This window comes from Manis pentadactyla, chromosome 9, assembly GCF_030020395.1.
Source record: "Manis pentadactyla isolate mManPen7 chromosome 9, mManPen7.hap1, whole genome shotgun sequence".
Taxonomy (NCBI): Eukaryota; Metazoa; Chordata; class Mammalia; order Pholidota; family Manidae; genus Manis; species Manis pentadactyla.
In genome coordinates, this window is record NC_080027.1 from 93,368,872 (window position 1) to 93,385,592 (window position 16,721).

The 16,721-nt window shown below is 38.4% G+C and overlaps 1 protein-coding gene across 9 annotated transcripts in view; it reads left to right on the forward strand.

Moving 5' to 3' along the window:
- Positions 1-12,735, forward strand: part of NVL (nuclear VCP like) — a 105,117-nt gene extending 92,382 nt beyond the window's left edge. For 6 of the 9 annotated variants that reach the window (XM_036880859.2, XM_036882386.2, XM_036883969.2 and 3 more), the window contains 3 exons: positions 1,942-2,030; positions 3,449-3,519; positions 12,431-12,735. In XM_036880859.2, coding sequence (XP_036736754.1) covers positions 1,942-2,030; positions 3,449-3,519; positions 12,431-12,475 — 205 coding nt within the window. In that variant the 3' untranslated portion in view covers positions 12,476-12,735. Of the gene's footprint in view, positions 1-1,941; positions 2,031-3,448; positions 3,520-12,430 lie in introns of those variants that run through there. The other 3 variants (XR_005025221.2, XR_005024695.2, XR_008999313.1) reach the window with 2 other exon arrangements.
- Positions 12,736-16,721: the final 3,986 nt, after the last annotated feature.

Here is a 16,721-nt window from a genome sequence, read left to right on the forward strand (position 1 = left end):
TTCAGTGGCGTACATAATGAGTTCTGACGCTGCTGTCATGGGTGCGAGACCCTGATACTGCAGTCTGTAGGACTTGCTTGTGTTAGCTAATGGTGTTTCTGCACCAGTGTTAGATTTCCCATTAAGGGAAGGCATGGGTACCCCCAGCATGTACGAGATTATTAAGTACTGTTATAATCCTAACACTTAGCCAACAGAAACACTGGATTCAGTAAATAATGAGCTCATGGGTAGAAATGAGGTTTTTATCCCCAAATGCAGACTTTCTCAAAGAATCTGTAAACATCCTGTTAAAGATGAACCTGAAGAAGTACCAGTCAGCACCAATGTCTTACAGTGAATGTGGGAGCCACGCTGACTCAGCACATTTTCCCACAGAATAATAAAATGAAGGCTTGTTATTCTTGTCATATTTAAGCAATTTATGATTTGTCCACTCAAGCTTGAATTATGTGCATCAAAGACTCTGTTTTTCCCTTTTGAAGTAGGAGCCATAGATGACTTTTTATACAAGTTTCTTTTAGACACTAGGTAATATATAAATGGGCTAGTCAGCGCTTTAGCATAGGCCTTAAGATGAGGATTTACTATAAATAATATGTTTCTTTCTACTGACTGGATGTTTTAGACTTCTTATGTTTACTATCTGTAACTATTAGTATGTGAATATTAGTGATTGATCACATTGTTTCCTCCATAATTTCCATTTTTCTGAAAGTCAGAAATGTTTTTGTATTTCTTATGTATTTATTTTAAATTATTCATACATTTTTATTAAGGTACATTTATAAAATGTACAGATCTGAGTGTATAGCTCAGTGAATTTTTGAAGTGTGTATACACTCATGTAAACATCTCCCAGATCAAGATACTAAAGATTCTCACTAAATTTTCCCCTAAACCTATTTCACCCATGCCCCTACTCCCCTTTGGCAGCCACCATTCTGTTTTTTGTGTTTATGAATCTCTTTCTGGTTTGTTTTATCTTTTATATTCCACATATAAGTGAGGCCATATGGTATTTGTCAACCTGTGTCCGATTTATTTCACTCAGCATAATACCCTGTAGGTTCATCCCTGTTGCAAGTGGCAGGATTTTTTTTATAACTAATATTCTATTGTGTATATGTACACCTTCTTTATCCATCCATTCATCTATCCATGGACATAGGTCGCTTCCATATCTTGGCTATTGTAAATAATGCTGTGATAACACAGGGGTGCATGTATTTCCTCAAATTAATGATTTTGGTTTTTTTTGGATAAATACCCAGAGGTGGAATTCCTGGGTCATATGATATCTGTATTTTAGTTTTTTGAGGAACCCCCATGCTGTTTTCCCACAGTGGTTATACCAGTTTACATTCCCACCAACTGTGTAGGAGGGCTCCCATTTCTCCACATCCTCGCCAACACTTGTTATTTCTTGTCTTTTGGGTAGTGGCCGTTCTGACCCGTGTGAGGTGTTATCATTGTGATTTTGATTGGCATTTCCCTGATGATTAGTGATTGTGGAGCATCTTGCATGTGTCTGTTTTCCATCTGTATGTCTTTTTGGAAAAATGGTTTTTTTAGGTCCTCTGCCCATTTTTTATTGGATTATTTGTTTTCTGTTTTTTTTAGTGTTGAGTTTTATGAGCTTTTTATATATTTTGGGTATTAGCTTCTTATCGGGTATATCATTTACAGTTACATTCTCCTAATCAGTAGTTTGTCTTTTGGTTATGTTAAAAGTTAAAGAAATATTTTAAGTGAAAGCTGAAAGCTCTTTCTTACTGACTGTAATCAGTTTATTGCACTTTTATTGGTAACTAACAACTTCATCATTGAACAATTTCCTGATTGTTTAATATGTGACTTCAAAGAGCATTGCTGCCAGACTTCTTTTTGGGCTTTTGCAGTATCTAAGAACAAATAGAAAGAACACTTCTTTTATTTTAGGGGTGCAGATCTCTCTGCTTTGGTACGAGAAGCTTCAGTCTGTGCCTTGAGACAGGAAATGGCAAGACAGAAGAGTGGAACTGAAAAAGGTAAAATTCTCCCCAGAGTCTCTTGTTTCCAATTAATTTTCACTCTGGATACCTAAAACCACTGTTGACCTAGAAAATGACCATTTGCTAACATCAGTTATCTGTGATATTAAAACTGACACTTCTCTGATGAAACCTTTAGAAACCGTTCTGGAATGTGATGTAACCTCTGTAGCTGACAGACCATAATAATGACAGATTTGGTGCCTCTAACAATACCTTATCATATACAAATGCTTAGGTTTTTAGGTTTAGGCAAGTGCGGCTCTTCATCTCTCTTCACCATGACTTTGGTGTATTTATCAGTTCTGGAAAGGCTTCCTGTTCTTTTGCTAGGCTGATACCTACTTTCCAGTTAAAATGCAGCCTAATTGGAGAGCTTAGAAAACACATGTGCAATGATATTACATCATCATATGCTTAGCTTAGATTTTTCCACACACATCTCTTACTTATGAAGTGTCTGAGTTTTTTTGTTGTTTAATTTTAAGATTTAGTTATAACTTCATAGCACCTGATTGTGTGTGTGTGCTCTTAAATATGATGGAATTGTACATTTCATTCCCATTAAAACAAATTAAATTTATTTGAACTATCTTAGAAGATAATTCTGGTTCTTCATAAATGTCACCATTAAGTCAAGGTAAACAATGCACAGAGGTCAACAGAGGTCATGTGTTATGAGTGGTAGGTATTTTTGGCTGTCACTGTGTTAAAATTTGACAAACATGGGGGAAATGAGGAGACGTTGGTCAAAGGATCCCAGCTTTCTGCTGTAAGATGAGTTTGTCCTGGGGGTTTAGTGCAGGGCGTGGTGACTAGTTGGCAGTACTGTGTAGTATCTTTGAAAGGCATTAAAGGAGCAGCTCTTAAATAATCACCACCACAAAGAAGGTAATCGTGTAGAGATGGAGGTGTTAACTAGCCTTTATGAGGTGATCATTTTGCAATATCTGTCTATCACATCATCACATAGCACCTTAAATTTACTCATATTACATGTCACCAGTGCTTCATTAAAGCTGGGATGGGCGGGCTAAGTTAGATGTGGACTGTTTTTTAAAGATAAGAATATCTCTCTGAAGATATAATATTTTTTTATATAATTTGTCCCAAAATAAATGTTTTGATTGCTGAGCAGGGAAAGATTATACTAAAATCTATATTATAAAACAAACATTTATGTAAATTTGGTCAGGTATGTGTAAATTAAAATGGAAAAAAAAGTCTTCAAAATTCTGGTGGACAGAATATATCTGGCTTGAATATCATTCTAAAAAAGAATAAAATCAGTGACATAAATAATTTCCTCAATATCCCCCTTGAACATGTGGAAGTCTCTTCAGAGACAAAATCATAAGTGACCGTGAGTGTACTGTGCCTAGATACATATATTTATTTATACATTTGCTCCACAGGTGAACTCAAGGTCAGTCAGAGGCACTTTGAAGAGGCTTTCAAGAAAGTAAAGTCATCTATATCAAAAAAGGTAAGAAATGTGGAGAAGAGAGACTAGAATTGCAGCCAGTGTGTATGAACTTAAGGAAACAGCAGAATGATTACTTTAGCAAGATCTTTCTTGAGAGGTTTTAATTTTACATAGTTCTTACACACTGAAACTCAGAGAATGACCTCTGTGTCTGTTTCCCTAGTCTCAGAATTTTTCATCAGATTCATTCAAGTATTATTCAAACTACTACACTCTTTAACAAATAATTTCTTATCTTACTTTCAAGGTGTTCTGTTTATATTAAGTTAAAATAGTAGTAAGTTAAAATTCCTTTAAATCCTTGTCCATTTATCACCCCAGGTTCAGTATTTCTTATTATGATCATTGATTGAAACTCTAAGTCTGAGTCTGCACAGGTGTGTGAGATGGGTTGCTGTGGTTCAGTGCCTTCAGTGCCTCTGACTCCAAGACTAAATGTTCTGTTAGTTGACCATCTTTCAACTAAGAGAGCCAGTTAAGGGGTTTGGGCTAGTAGTGGTATCTTTTAGGCACATGACTGAAGGCTTTTACCATATTGGGAGAAAAAATAGTCTCCCTTGACCTCAGGAAATGTTTTGTTTCACTGAACATCTCTTAAGTAAAACAGTCTTCTTAATTAAGATAAAAAAGTTTATAGTTAATAATATTCGCACTTTCCATTCTGATCAGCAAAAGACTAGTGATACACATGTCCTCCCTAAAAAGTTATTAAATTGAAATTACTTCATCCTGAGTTTTGATGCTTCCCAAGAATGAGGACATACAGTCATAGCTCCATGTTTGCCACTCACCTCCTCTAAACCTACTTTTTAAAATTGAAGTTTAATTTACATGCAGTAATGCCCAATCCAGTTCCATTAGTTTGGGCCAGTGTAACCAGACCCGCAGTCAGTGTCTAGACCATTCCTGTGCCCCAGAAAGCTCCTTCCAAATGCCACCCCAGGCAGTACTGACCTAATGTGTGTCATCATGTCCAGCTTTGCCTGGTTCAGAACTTTACATAAGGGAATCATACGGTATATACTCATTGTGTCAGGGAGATTCATCCATGTTGTGTTCTTCAGTAGTTTAGTCCGTTCTCTGCTGCATGAATATTAACCACCGTTTGCTCATCCTGTCCCCTGTTGGTGGACACTTCAGTTCCCAGTTTTTGGCAGTAATGAGTAAAGGTGCTCTGAATGTGTGTGTGTGTGTGTGTGTGTGTGTGTGTGTGTGCATGTACATGTGTTTTGATTTCTGTGAACATGTGTTTTTTCTCGAGTAAAATGCAAGGAGAGAAATTTCTGGGTCTTATGGTATGTGTATGTTTAACTGTATAGGGAACAGCAAACCCTTTTTCCACAGTGGCTGTACCATTTTGCATTTTATGAGAGGTCCAGTTGATCCACTCTGTCACTGACACTTGAGTATTATTTACTTTTAGCTATTCTACTGGATTTGAAGTAGTATCCCCTTGTGGTTAAATTTGCATGTCCCTGATGGCTGAAATGTTGAGTGTGTTTTCACATGCTTATTGGCCATTTGGGTATCTTGTTGTGTGTCCTCATCCTTTGCTCTTTAAAAAATTGAGTTGTTTTTCTCATTATACCGTTGTACAAATTCTTAATTTATTTTGGATTGAAGTCCTTTTTCAGATATATATATTGAGAATGTTTTCTCCTGCTCTGTTGTTTACCTTTTTATTTTCTAAAGGCATCTTTTGAAGAACGGGAGTTTTGAATTCAGATGAAGGCCAATTTATCGTTTTTTCTTTTATAGTTTGTGTGTTTCTGTTGGAAGAAATTTGGACTATCCCAAGTTTGCAAAAATTTTCTCCTTTGTTTTTTTCTACAAGTTAGGTTTTTTTCTTTAGGTCTATGATATACTTCAAGTTAATTTCTGAATTTGATGTGAGGTAGGGATCACAACTAACTTTTTTCCATCTGGTTCTCTAGTTACTCTGTCCCTGTTTGCTGAAAAGACTTTCTTACTGTATTACTGCCCCCTCTTTTTGAAAACCAATTGATTGTGTGTGCATGAGTCTGTTTGTATTTTTTATTTTGTGCCATTGATCTTTATGTTTATGCCACTGTATCTTTCTTGCTCCTGTATTAATTATTACAGATACATAAGTATTGAAATCTGGTAGCGTAGGTCCTCCAAATTTGTTCTTTTTTTCCCAAAAGTATTTTGTCTGTTTTAGGCCCTTTGCATTTCCATGTAAGATTTACAATCAGTTTGCCTATTTCTGCCAAGGAAGCCTGCTGGGATTTTAAATGGCTTTGCATTGAGTTTGTAGACCAGTTGGGAAGGCAGACATCTTAAATACTGAGTTTTCCGATCCATGAACTCAGTATATCTGTCCATTTATTTAGATTCATTTAACTTCTCTTACATAAACATATTTTTAAATGTTTAATTTACTAGATCCATTTTATTTCTCCCAGTGCTGTGAGTTTTCAAGCTACATATCTTGCACATCTTTCATCAGTTTTATTCCTAAGCAAATTATAATTTTCGATGTTGTTTGTAAATATTTTTTTATTTTGTTTACTAATTGTTACTAGTATATCAGTTGGCTTTTATATTTTGAGCTATCCAAGGCTACTCACTCATATTTGTCATGCTCTTTCTTTGCCTCAAAAAAATGAGTTTTCTAGAAACTTGTTTGTTTATATTTTCCTGCTATAATTTTGAAAAACTTCCATGTTTATTGCTCAAGTCATTTTATTATAGATGGCTATAAGTATATCATCCAAAGTTTGAAAATTGTTTGACATGATTCCTAAATTTGACCATGTTTTCATCCTTATTGCTGTGATAATTAAGGATTAAAGTCTTCATTTTACCACCTTTGCTTACTTTCTGCAAGTAAATTTGAAACTGATGTACCTCATGTTTATTGAGGATTCAGTTCCTTCTTTCTGGTTTTGGGTCTGGTTCTGGACCTTCAGAGATCAAAGCTATGCTAAATAACTTTTTCCTTGTGATTAGAAGAATTCAGTTGAAATTAGAGTCTTTGCTACAGAGTCCATTTAAAAAATCAAAAGGAAGGTGTGCTTGTTGAGATGCTGTCCTGAGTTACTGTAAAATTAAGAGCTTTTATAAGCCACCTCTTTCTACTTTTAGTATTAGGGCTCTTGAAGTTGTAAGTGACAGAAACCAATTCAAACTACTATAAGTGGAAAAACAGGACTTCACTGGTCCATATAAACAGGGATGTTGAGGTTTAGCTAGATACAGAAACCTCATTGCTTCGTCTCTTGATGGAGGGCGGCTGCCTGCAAGTAAACATACAGGCTGCTGGTTTTCTAATCCCATGGCGAGAGAATCCCAGACAGCTCTGGCAGGAGAGTCTCAGGGAAACCTGGGATTGGTCCAGTCCAGGGTGGGAGTCCCCACAGAAACCAAGCATTGTTGCCAGCTGGGAAATTAGAAACTGGCCAGGCTAGCTTTGAGGGCAGCATAATTTTCTAAAGTCATGACTTCAAGCCCTAGAATGAAAATCTGTAAATAAGACACTAGAACTCCAACTAATTTGTTAGTGGCAGGGTTGGGATTTTTTATCCTTCTTTTCACACTAAGAGAATCATTAGATTTTGTGAAATATGAAAGGAACACCACACGTTAGCCTTTCAGACTTACAGAAACAATAATCATTTTGAAATGAGTTAATATTGAATAAATGATCAGGAGGCATCTAAAAAGAAGAAGGAAGGTGTGTTGAGTTTAGTTCCAGAGTCTGCAGATCTGGTCTTAACAGTTCCAAAATGTTCAGTGTGCTCTCAGGTCAGGTGGATCTGTCATACTGGCTGATACCATCTCTTTCCTTGGAGCAGTTGCCTCCTGGTGCCAAATGATTTTAAATTTGGGGTTGGACAGTAACAGCATGTAAAGTGGATTCATTGTCCAGCAATTGGCCGACACTGATACGGTCTGGTTTAGAAGCCAAATGCAAATATCTGCCATCTAACCCAGGAAATACTCAGTGACTAGTTGCAGGTGGGAAGCGAAGAAAGTGAGCAAACATTCCTTCTGAGTTCCTGCCCATCCCAGTTTCTAGTGCTTGGCTATCTTGCTGTGGTCCAGGAACACTTACTAGGTGGGCAGTTCCTTGTGACGGACTCCTGAGCAAGTAAGATCGGACTCAGTCATTCTTCAGAATTGAGAGCCGTTCATCTCAGCTGTGTCATCCTTTATGTTCTCCCCTCAGTGAAGCCAAACCCCCTTGTCCTGTGTGGGTCACTGCTCACCAGAGAGCTCGGTTAACTGTTCATCAGTTTTGAGACCTAGAGATGTTTTCCCAGATACTTACTATCTCAAATTGTGGTTCATCACTCTGCATACCATGGTACTATTCGCTGTCAGGAAGAAACTTCACTCAAACATGAATCTTAATTGTTTTTCTTTCCTCTTCTATTAAAGCTATATCATAGGGACTCTCCTTTTTTATGAACCCATTGGTTTAGTTTTTCACGCCATTGTCCATGGCACTTTCTTCTTCACACTTGGGATTATATGGTGAATTTATCCATTTGCCTGATTATTTCTGTCACATTGACATGTACTAGAGGAAAACTCTCTAAGTCAGAGTGTCCCTTCCCTTAGTTCTGTGTAAATGGTTACATAAGGTCCCATTGGTAAGCAATATTGTATATCTGCTATACATATATGTCAGGCACTGTGCTAGATTCACATGATACAAAAGCACATGAAATGTGGTTCCTCATCTTTTTGAGCAATAGAAGCTGTATGGTAAGCACTACCATAGAGGTCTCACAGGATACACGTCAACATGGTCACTTAATTCTGTTAATGTTAAAAAATGGTTTGCAGTTAGCTTTTGCTTAAAGGTATGAGCTCTATAACAGAGGGAATATGACTGATTTTATTAAAAGCATATCTGAACCTGTAATTCCAAGACACTGAAGAATTTTGTTATCCTCGAGGGAAGGATATATGTAATTCTAAGTGATGCTTCTTGACTCTAGGTTGTGTTCCTTTTACTATCTTTGGTGGTCATAAATCTTCAGACATTTGACTTCTGAAAGTTACCTGAGTGAATAAGAAGCTACAACTTCTATTTTGAAAATAGGCATAGAGTGGATTTTTAATAAAGCAGATGACCAAGCTGATTACTACTTTGGTTGATCTCTTAAAAAAATGCTTAACTTCAACATCAAGGGACTACTTTCCTTGTTTGGTGTATTAACTGGCCCTTATGAAATAATTACTTAAGAAACTAGTTGCAGTTGCTCATGGGCAAGAAACCTGGGTGAATGAAGGGCAGAAATGTGAGTATCAGTCTTTGTCCTATTTGAAGTTGGAACCATGCAGATGCACCACCTGTTCCAAAGAACTAAGTATTTTAAAAATAATAATTTAAAAGCTGTGGAAGACCAAAATACTAATAATAGTTATCCCTGGAAATTAAGGATTTTTTTTTTCTGCTGATCTGTATTTGCTAATATATCTACAGTAAATATTATTTTATAATTTAAAAAGTTATTTTGCTATTAAAAAATGAACCAGTTGCTTTAATCTGGTTATAAACAAAGCATGCTTATAAGTCTTTACATCACTAGCAGTGATGTTGAGATACTGAGACTCTTTTATCCAATTCCAGAGATAACTCAGCATTTAACATGGCATTTCACCAACACTGATTTGATGTTCACCTTTGAAAAATCACTGAACCAAGCTTTTAGAGATTTTTTTTTTAATCCACCAGACTAGAGCTAAGTGTTAAATGCAGCCCCATAAATGGTGTTAATTCTTGAATGGAATGTCTGTCTGCCTTTTGTCTCTGCTTAAGTGTTCCAGTTTCGTTTAGAGAGATTACATCTATTCTGCCTTCATCTGTCACAGGATTATCGTCAGAATAAAATACAGAGTGGTATAAACTCACTTTTAAAAGCCAGAGGCATTATACATATGAAAGAACATATTACTGCTCATTTCCATGAGTTTCGCTTACAATTTCTGTAAATGTTTTTAAGCTCTCCACTTCTCCTTATCTCTCAGCAAGTCATGCTAAAGTTAGGGAATTCTGTTATCATATTTGATGGCTGCTCCTTTTGGCAATGGAATACAACAAACTTCTTGACTAGTCTTTTCCAGTCTGCTGCTTAATAGAAGAAACTTTAGTGCTAAGGCCATTTGGTACTGTTCAACATTATTTTAATGGCTCTACTCTTTGTTTTTTAATTTAATTTTAGCTTCTTTTTTGGAACCAGACATGGGTGACCTAAAGTTTATGTAGGGAAAATAAGAAAACCAGAACAGCGAAGAAAATTGCAAAAATAAGATCAGGCTGGGGGTGGGGCCTAAAAATCACTAGTATGTTTTTCAAAAGCCTAAGAGTGAAACATTTTGGTAGTGTTGCATGAATTGACTGACAAGTGGAACAGAACAGAAAGTTTAGGCATTACTCTAATATAATACATCATTTATATATAAAAATGCATATTATATAATATTCCCCACTCCAGTAACAGAAAGATGGACTATTCGGTGATTGATTGGGATAACTAGAAAGCCATCTCAGAAAATTAAAGTTGGACTCCTCTTTCATATGTACACCAGGATAGATTCCAAATGAATCAGGGATTTAAATATAAAAACCATAAATGTACTTGAAGAAAACAGGGATTTGGGGGGAAACTCAAGTTAGGGAGGACCTTTTTTACTTTTTTTTTTTTTTTTTGACCTTTAAATTATTTGTTTTAATGCATAGCCAGAAAAATCACATGTACCAAAAGACCTATGAGTTCAACAACATTAAAAAAAAAATTCCAAAAATTTAAAAAATAACTTCCAGGCAAAGTGAATAATGTGACTTAATGATTTAATTTTCTAATTGAAATTTGCAACTACAAATATGGTTACAGTCTCAAATAATCGTTATTCATTCATTATGAGTTGAATTGTGTCCTCCAAATGAGATATGTTGAAGTCCTAACCTACAGTACCTCAGAATGTGACCTTATTTGGAAATAGTATCTTTACAAAGGTAATCAAGTTGAAATAAGGTCATTAGGGCAGGCCGTAAGCCAATATGACAGGCTTCCTTATGAAAAAGGAAAATTGGACAGAGAGGGACCTGCACAGAGGGAAGATGATATGAAGAGATATAAGGGAAATGCTTTGTGAAAATGAAGGCAGGCACTAGGGTGCTACATTTCAAGCCAAGCAATGCCTAAGATTTCCAACAAACCACCAGAGGTTAGGAGAGTGCAAAACCCAACAACCATAGGTGAAAAGACTAAAGTACCTGATACACATAACTAAAAATGTCTGCATTTAAAAAAATTCTCAAAGCACAAGTGACCAAATAGGAAAAATATTTGCTGTTCATATCATATAGGCTGCATGCACAAAGCATAACTTGAAATTGATAAGAAAAAGACCAACATAGAAATTGTTGGAAAATAGAAAATGGACAAAGAATATGAACAGACCTTTCACAGAAAAGGAAATGAGCTTGTTAGACATGCAGAAAAATTTTCGACTTACTGATGATTAAAAAGAAGCAACTGAGATATTACTTTTCACCTGTCAATTGGGAGAAATCTCAAAACTTGGTCACATCCGTTTAGGCCAGGATATGATGAAACAGTTGGTCTCATACACAGCTGGTGGGGTTCCCACCAGTACCTCCCTTTGACTGGACTGAATTATAATTACCAAAAAGAAGACCCAGCAACTCCTGTCTATGAATGATCCTCAGAAATACACGGTAGTATAAAGTTACTTACACTTTGGAGCACTTTGTACAATAATAGCTGAAGCTTGAAATTCAAAACGATCACATAATGAATTCTGATATAACTGCTCAAAAAAGGACTTAAGAATATCTGCTAAATATATTGTTAAATAGAAAGGAGTCATGCATGTAGTATTCCACTATTTATGTTAAAAAAATGTTTGCTTGTCTGTGCAAATAACACTGGATGGGGTCATAGTAGGAGAGGCGCTTTTTCCACTTTATAACTTTATATACCTTCAAATCTTTCAGACATTTTACCTACCCAAAGGAATAATTTAACAAAATTGGATTTTTAAGAAAGATTTTAAAGGGTTGGAAAGTAAAAGCCATGCTGCACGTGTTCATTTGGGATAAAGGTTGTGGGTGGAACCTCCTCCTGACACTGAAAATCTGAGTGTGAGCTCGTGGTGGCCTGTCACCAGGGTGACTGCAGTTGAAGGGGGCAAGGAAGAAAGGAGCTAGAACTCGTACATTGTTGCTGAAAATGTGAAGTGATACAGCCACCCTGGAAAAAAATGCGGCAGCTTCTTACCAATGCTGTGTAGTGGGGGAGGCAATGGCTTTTGCCTCCCATTCCCATCTGGACTCTGTCTAGTTCAGAATTGTGCTTCCTTCACTAAATAGACTTAAACGTAAGAACCTTACAACCTGAGTTTTAGGGCAAACTTCAGCGAACTATTATAAGAATGTGGGTGTTCCCTATAGACAGGAGAGCATGTGAAATTTAGGGAGGTGAGGTCAGCTCCCTTGTGCATTTGTTTGCTGGAACTGCTATATCTAAGTAACACATGCTGGATGGTTTAAACAACAGAAATTAGTTCTCGAGGTTCTGGAGAGTAGAGGTCCAGGATAAGGTATCAGGAGGGTTGGTTTCTACTGAGGCCCTCTCCTTGCAGTGGATTGTCTTACTCCTGTGTCCCCATGTGTTATTCCCTCTCTGCATGTCTGTGTCTTAATCTCATCTTAAAAGGACCCCAGTCATATTAGATTAGAGCCCACCCTGATGACTTGATTTTAACTTAATTACCTCTTTAAAGATCTTCCCTCCATATAGTCACACTCTGAAGTCCTGGACATTAGGACTTCAACACGTAAATTTGAGGGCGGTGTCACAATTTAGCCCATCACAGTGATCAGCTATCTTCCATCTTCCTCCCTCCTCAGGATCAAGTGATGTATGAAGCTCTGCAGCGGTCCCTCAGCCGGTGACCTCTCCAGCAGCAGCCCAGCACATTGAGCTAGCAGAGGGACCCACATGCTCCAAGCCACCCACTCTCAGTGTGACAGATGTGGTCTCATGTAAGCTTTTATTCTCAAATTAATGGGGCCAAGTCACCCTGAACTGAAGATTCTTCCCATCTGACCAACCTTGCATGAAAATACCCTACTTCCTCTTTAAGAAAAAGAAACTTTTATCTGCTGAAATAAAATAACTGGTACTTTTAAAAAATAAAATGTTTACTTTGAAACAGTCTTGACTATACTACTGAAAAGTTGCAATTACAGGAAAAAGAACTTTCCCCCAGAATCATCAAAGAGTAAGTTGCCACCTGCTGCTCCATCCCCCTAAAATTCTTCATCTGCATTTCCTGCACCTGGACATTCCCCATATAATCAACCACACCAATCATGAAATTGGCAGCGATGTGTTGTGACCATCTCATCCTCAGATGCCATTCAGCTGCCTGCAGTTGACTAAATAATGTCTTTCTAAGGAATAGGTCCAGTTTAGAATTAGCTGCTGTAATTAGATGCTATTTCTCTGTAGTTTCCCAAAAATCTGGAACAATAACTCTGTCTTGACTCCTAACACTTTGGGAGGTCACAGGTCAGTTACTGTGCACAGTGCCCTTCTGCATTTGTGTTTCCTCACAATTAGATGCAGGTCATATGCCTCTGGTGGAAAAACCATGAAGTGATGCCTTATCCTTTGTTGCATCCTGTTGGGTGGCATGCGAGTTTGATGTGCCCCATTACTGACAATCTCTTGATGAAGGTGGTGCTGCCAAGCTCCTTGTGCTGTAAAGTTACTCTTTTTTCCTTTGTAATTTGTCTGTATGCTGTGACCGGTACTGGTGACTGTTAGCTATACCCTTCCCCATCAGGCCCAGGTATTGATAATTTTTTGGTGTGTGACCTTACTATCACTACGGTATGTTCTGATTGTCCCAGATTTAGCCTGTTTGAACTTCGCCCATGCTGGCCTCGTGTACCTTTGACAAGTTCCCAACTGACACTTTCTGAAGGATATCATTTGTGTCATGTTTAATCTTGGTCCTCACTTTTGACTCTACTCGTAGTATAGTCTGAGGCTGTTTAGATGGGTTTGGTTGCCTACTTTTTTTTCCTCCTAAAATTTCTCCACCTCACTGTACAAAAATATCTATGCTGTTGGGAGTAAGACAAGGATGCCCACTCTCCACACTTTTATTCAACATCGTACTCTAGTTCCTAGCCATGGCAATCAGACAACACAAAGAAATAAAAGGCACCCAGATTGGTAAAGAAGAAGTTAAAACTCTCACTGTTTGCAGATGACATGATATTGTACATAAAAAAACCTAAGGAATCCACCCCTAAACTAATAGATCTAATATCTGAATTTAGCAAAGGTGCAGGATACAAAGTTAATACACAGAAATCTGTGGCATTCCTATACACTAACAATGGACTAGCAGAGAGAGAAATCAGGAAAACAATTCCATTCACAATTGCATCAAAAAGAATAAAATACCTAAGAATAAACCTAACCAAGGAAGTGAAAGACCTATATCCTGAAAATAAGACACACATGAGAGAAATTAAAGAAGATACCAGTAAATGGAAATAGATGCTATGCTCATGGATAGGAAGAATTAATATTGTTGAAATGGCCATCCTGCCTAAAGCAATCTACAGATTCAATGCAATTCCTATCAAAATACCAACAGCATTTTTCAGCAAACTAGAGAAAATTGTTCTAAAATTCATATGAAACCACAAAAGACCCCAAGTAGCCAAAACAATCCTGAGAAGGAAAAATAAAGCTGGAGAGATTTGCTCCCCAACTTCAAGCTCTACTACAAAGCCACGGTAATCAAGACAATTTGGTACTGGCACAAGAACAGATCCATAGACCAATGGAACAGAATAGAGAGCCCAGATATAAACCCAAGCATATAGGTCAATTAATATATGACAAAGGAGCCATGGACATACAATGGGGAAATGACAGCCTCTTCAACAACTGATGTTGGCAAAATGTGACAGCTAAATGCAAGAGAATGAAACTAGATTATTGTCTGACCCTATACACAAAAGTAAACTCGGGGGCGGAGCCAAGATGGCGGCATGAGTAGTTCAGTGGAAATCTCCTCCCAAAAACTTATATATTTGAGGAGGGGCGGAAGATGGCGGCGTGAGTAGAGCAGCGGAAATCTCCTCCCAAAACAACATATCTCTATGAAAATATAACACAGACAACCCTTCCTAGAATAAAGACCAGAGGACACAGGACAATATCCAGACCACATCCGCACCTGAGAGAACCCAGCGCCTCGCGAAGGGGGTAAGATACAAGTCCCGGCCCCGCGGGAGCCGAGCGCCCCTCCCCCCAGCTCCCGGCGGGAGAAGAGCAGGCAGAGCGGGAGGGACGGAGCCCAGGACTGCTGAACACCCAGCCCCAGCCATCCGGGCCAGAGTGCAGGGCCCTCGATAATAGGAAAACAGGGCAGCAAGAACAGTGAGCAGGCACTGGAGGCTGGGCGACAGAGGGCATAAGAAAAGCGCACGACCATTTTTTTTTTGCTTTTTTGCTGTTTTGTTTTGGCGAGCGCTTTTTGGAAGTCTTAAAGGGATAGGGACCCCAATACTAGGGAAACAGGGCAGAAAGACCGGTGAGCAGAGGCCTGAGGCTGGCACCGGAGAATAAAGACAAACGAACGACCAACCTTTTTTTTTTTTTAATTAAAAACTTTTTTTTTTTTTTAATTAAAAACTTTTTTTTTCTTTTTTTTTTTTTTTGGTGGGCGTTGTTTTGTTCTGGCGGGTGCTTTTTGGAAGTCTTAAAGGGGCAGGGCGGGTCACTTAATCCAGAGGTAGGGAATCCGGGATCTCTGGGCACCCTAACCCCTGGGCTGCAGGGAGCAGGGAGGCCCCTTACGGAGATAAATAGCCTCCCAGCAGCTCCTGCTCCAACGCGACTCCACCACTTTGGAGCAGCTGCCCGAGCCAGGCCACACCCACAGCAACAGCGGAGATTAACTCCATAGCAGCCGGGCAGGAAGCAGAAACCCTGTCTGCGCGCAGCTGCGCAGCACAAGCCACTAGAGGCCGCTGTTCTCCCAGGAGAGGAGGGCCACAAACCAACAAGAAAGGAAGTCCTTCCAGCCGTCACTCGTCCCAGTTCTGCAGACTATTCCTATCACCATGAAAAGGCAAAGCTACAGGCAGACAAAGATCACAGAGACAACACCAGAGAAGGAGACAGACCTAACCAGTCTCCCTGAAAAAGAATTCAAAATAAGAATCATAAACATGCTGACAGAGATGCAGAGAAATACGCAAGAGAAATGGGATGAAGTCCGGAAGGAGATCACAGATGCCAGAAAGGAGATCGCAGAAATGAAACAAACTCTGGAAGGGTTTATAAGCAGAATGGATAGAATGCAAGAGGCCATTGATGGAATTGAAATCAGAGAACAGGAACGCATAGAAGCTGACATAGAGACAAAAGGATCTCCAGGAATGAAACAATATTAAGAGAACTGTGTGACCAATCCAAAAGGAACAATATCCGTATTATAGGGGTCCCAGAAGAAGAAGAGAGAGGAAAAGAGATGGAAAGTATCTTAGAAGAAATAATTGCTGAAAACTTCCCCACACTGGGGGAGGAAGTAATCGAACAGACCACGGAAATACACAGAACCCCCAACAGAAAGGATCCAAGAAGGGCAACACCAAGACACATAATAATTAAAATGGCAAAGATCAAGGACAAGGAAAGAGTGTTAAAGGCAGCTAGAGAGAAAAAGGTCACCTATAAAGGGAAACCCATCAGGCTAACGTCAGATTTCTCAACAGAAACCCTACAGGCCAGAAGAAAATGGCATGATATATTTAATACAATGAAACAGAAGGGCCTTGAACCAAGGATACTGTATCCAGCACGACTATCATTCAAATATGATGGTGGGATTAAACAATTCCCAGACAAACAAAAGCTGAGGGAATTTGCTTTCCACAAACCACCTCTACAGAACATCTTACAGGGACTGCTCTAGATGGGAGCACTCCTAGAAAGAGCACAGCACAAAACACCCAACATATGAAGAATCGAGGAGGAGGAACAAGAAGGGAGAGAAGAAAAGAATCTCCAGACAGTGTATATAAAAGCTCAATAAGTGAGCTAAGTTAGGCAGTAAGATACTAAAGAGGCTAACCTTGAACCTTTGGTAACCACGAATTTAAAGCCTGC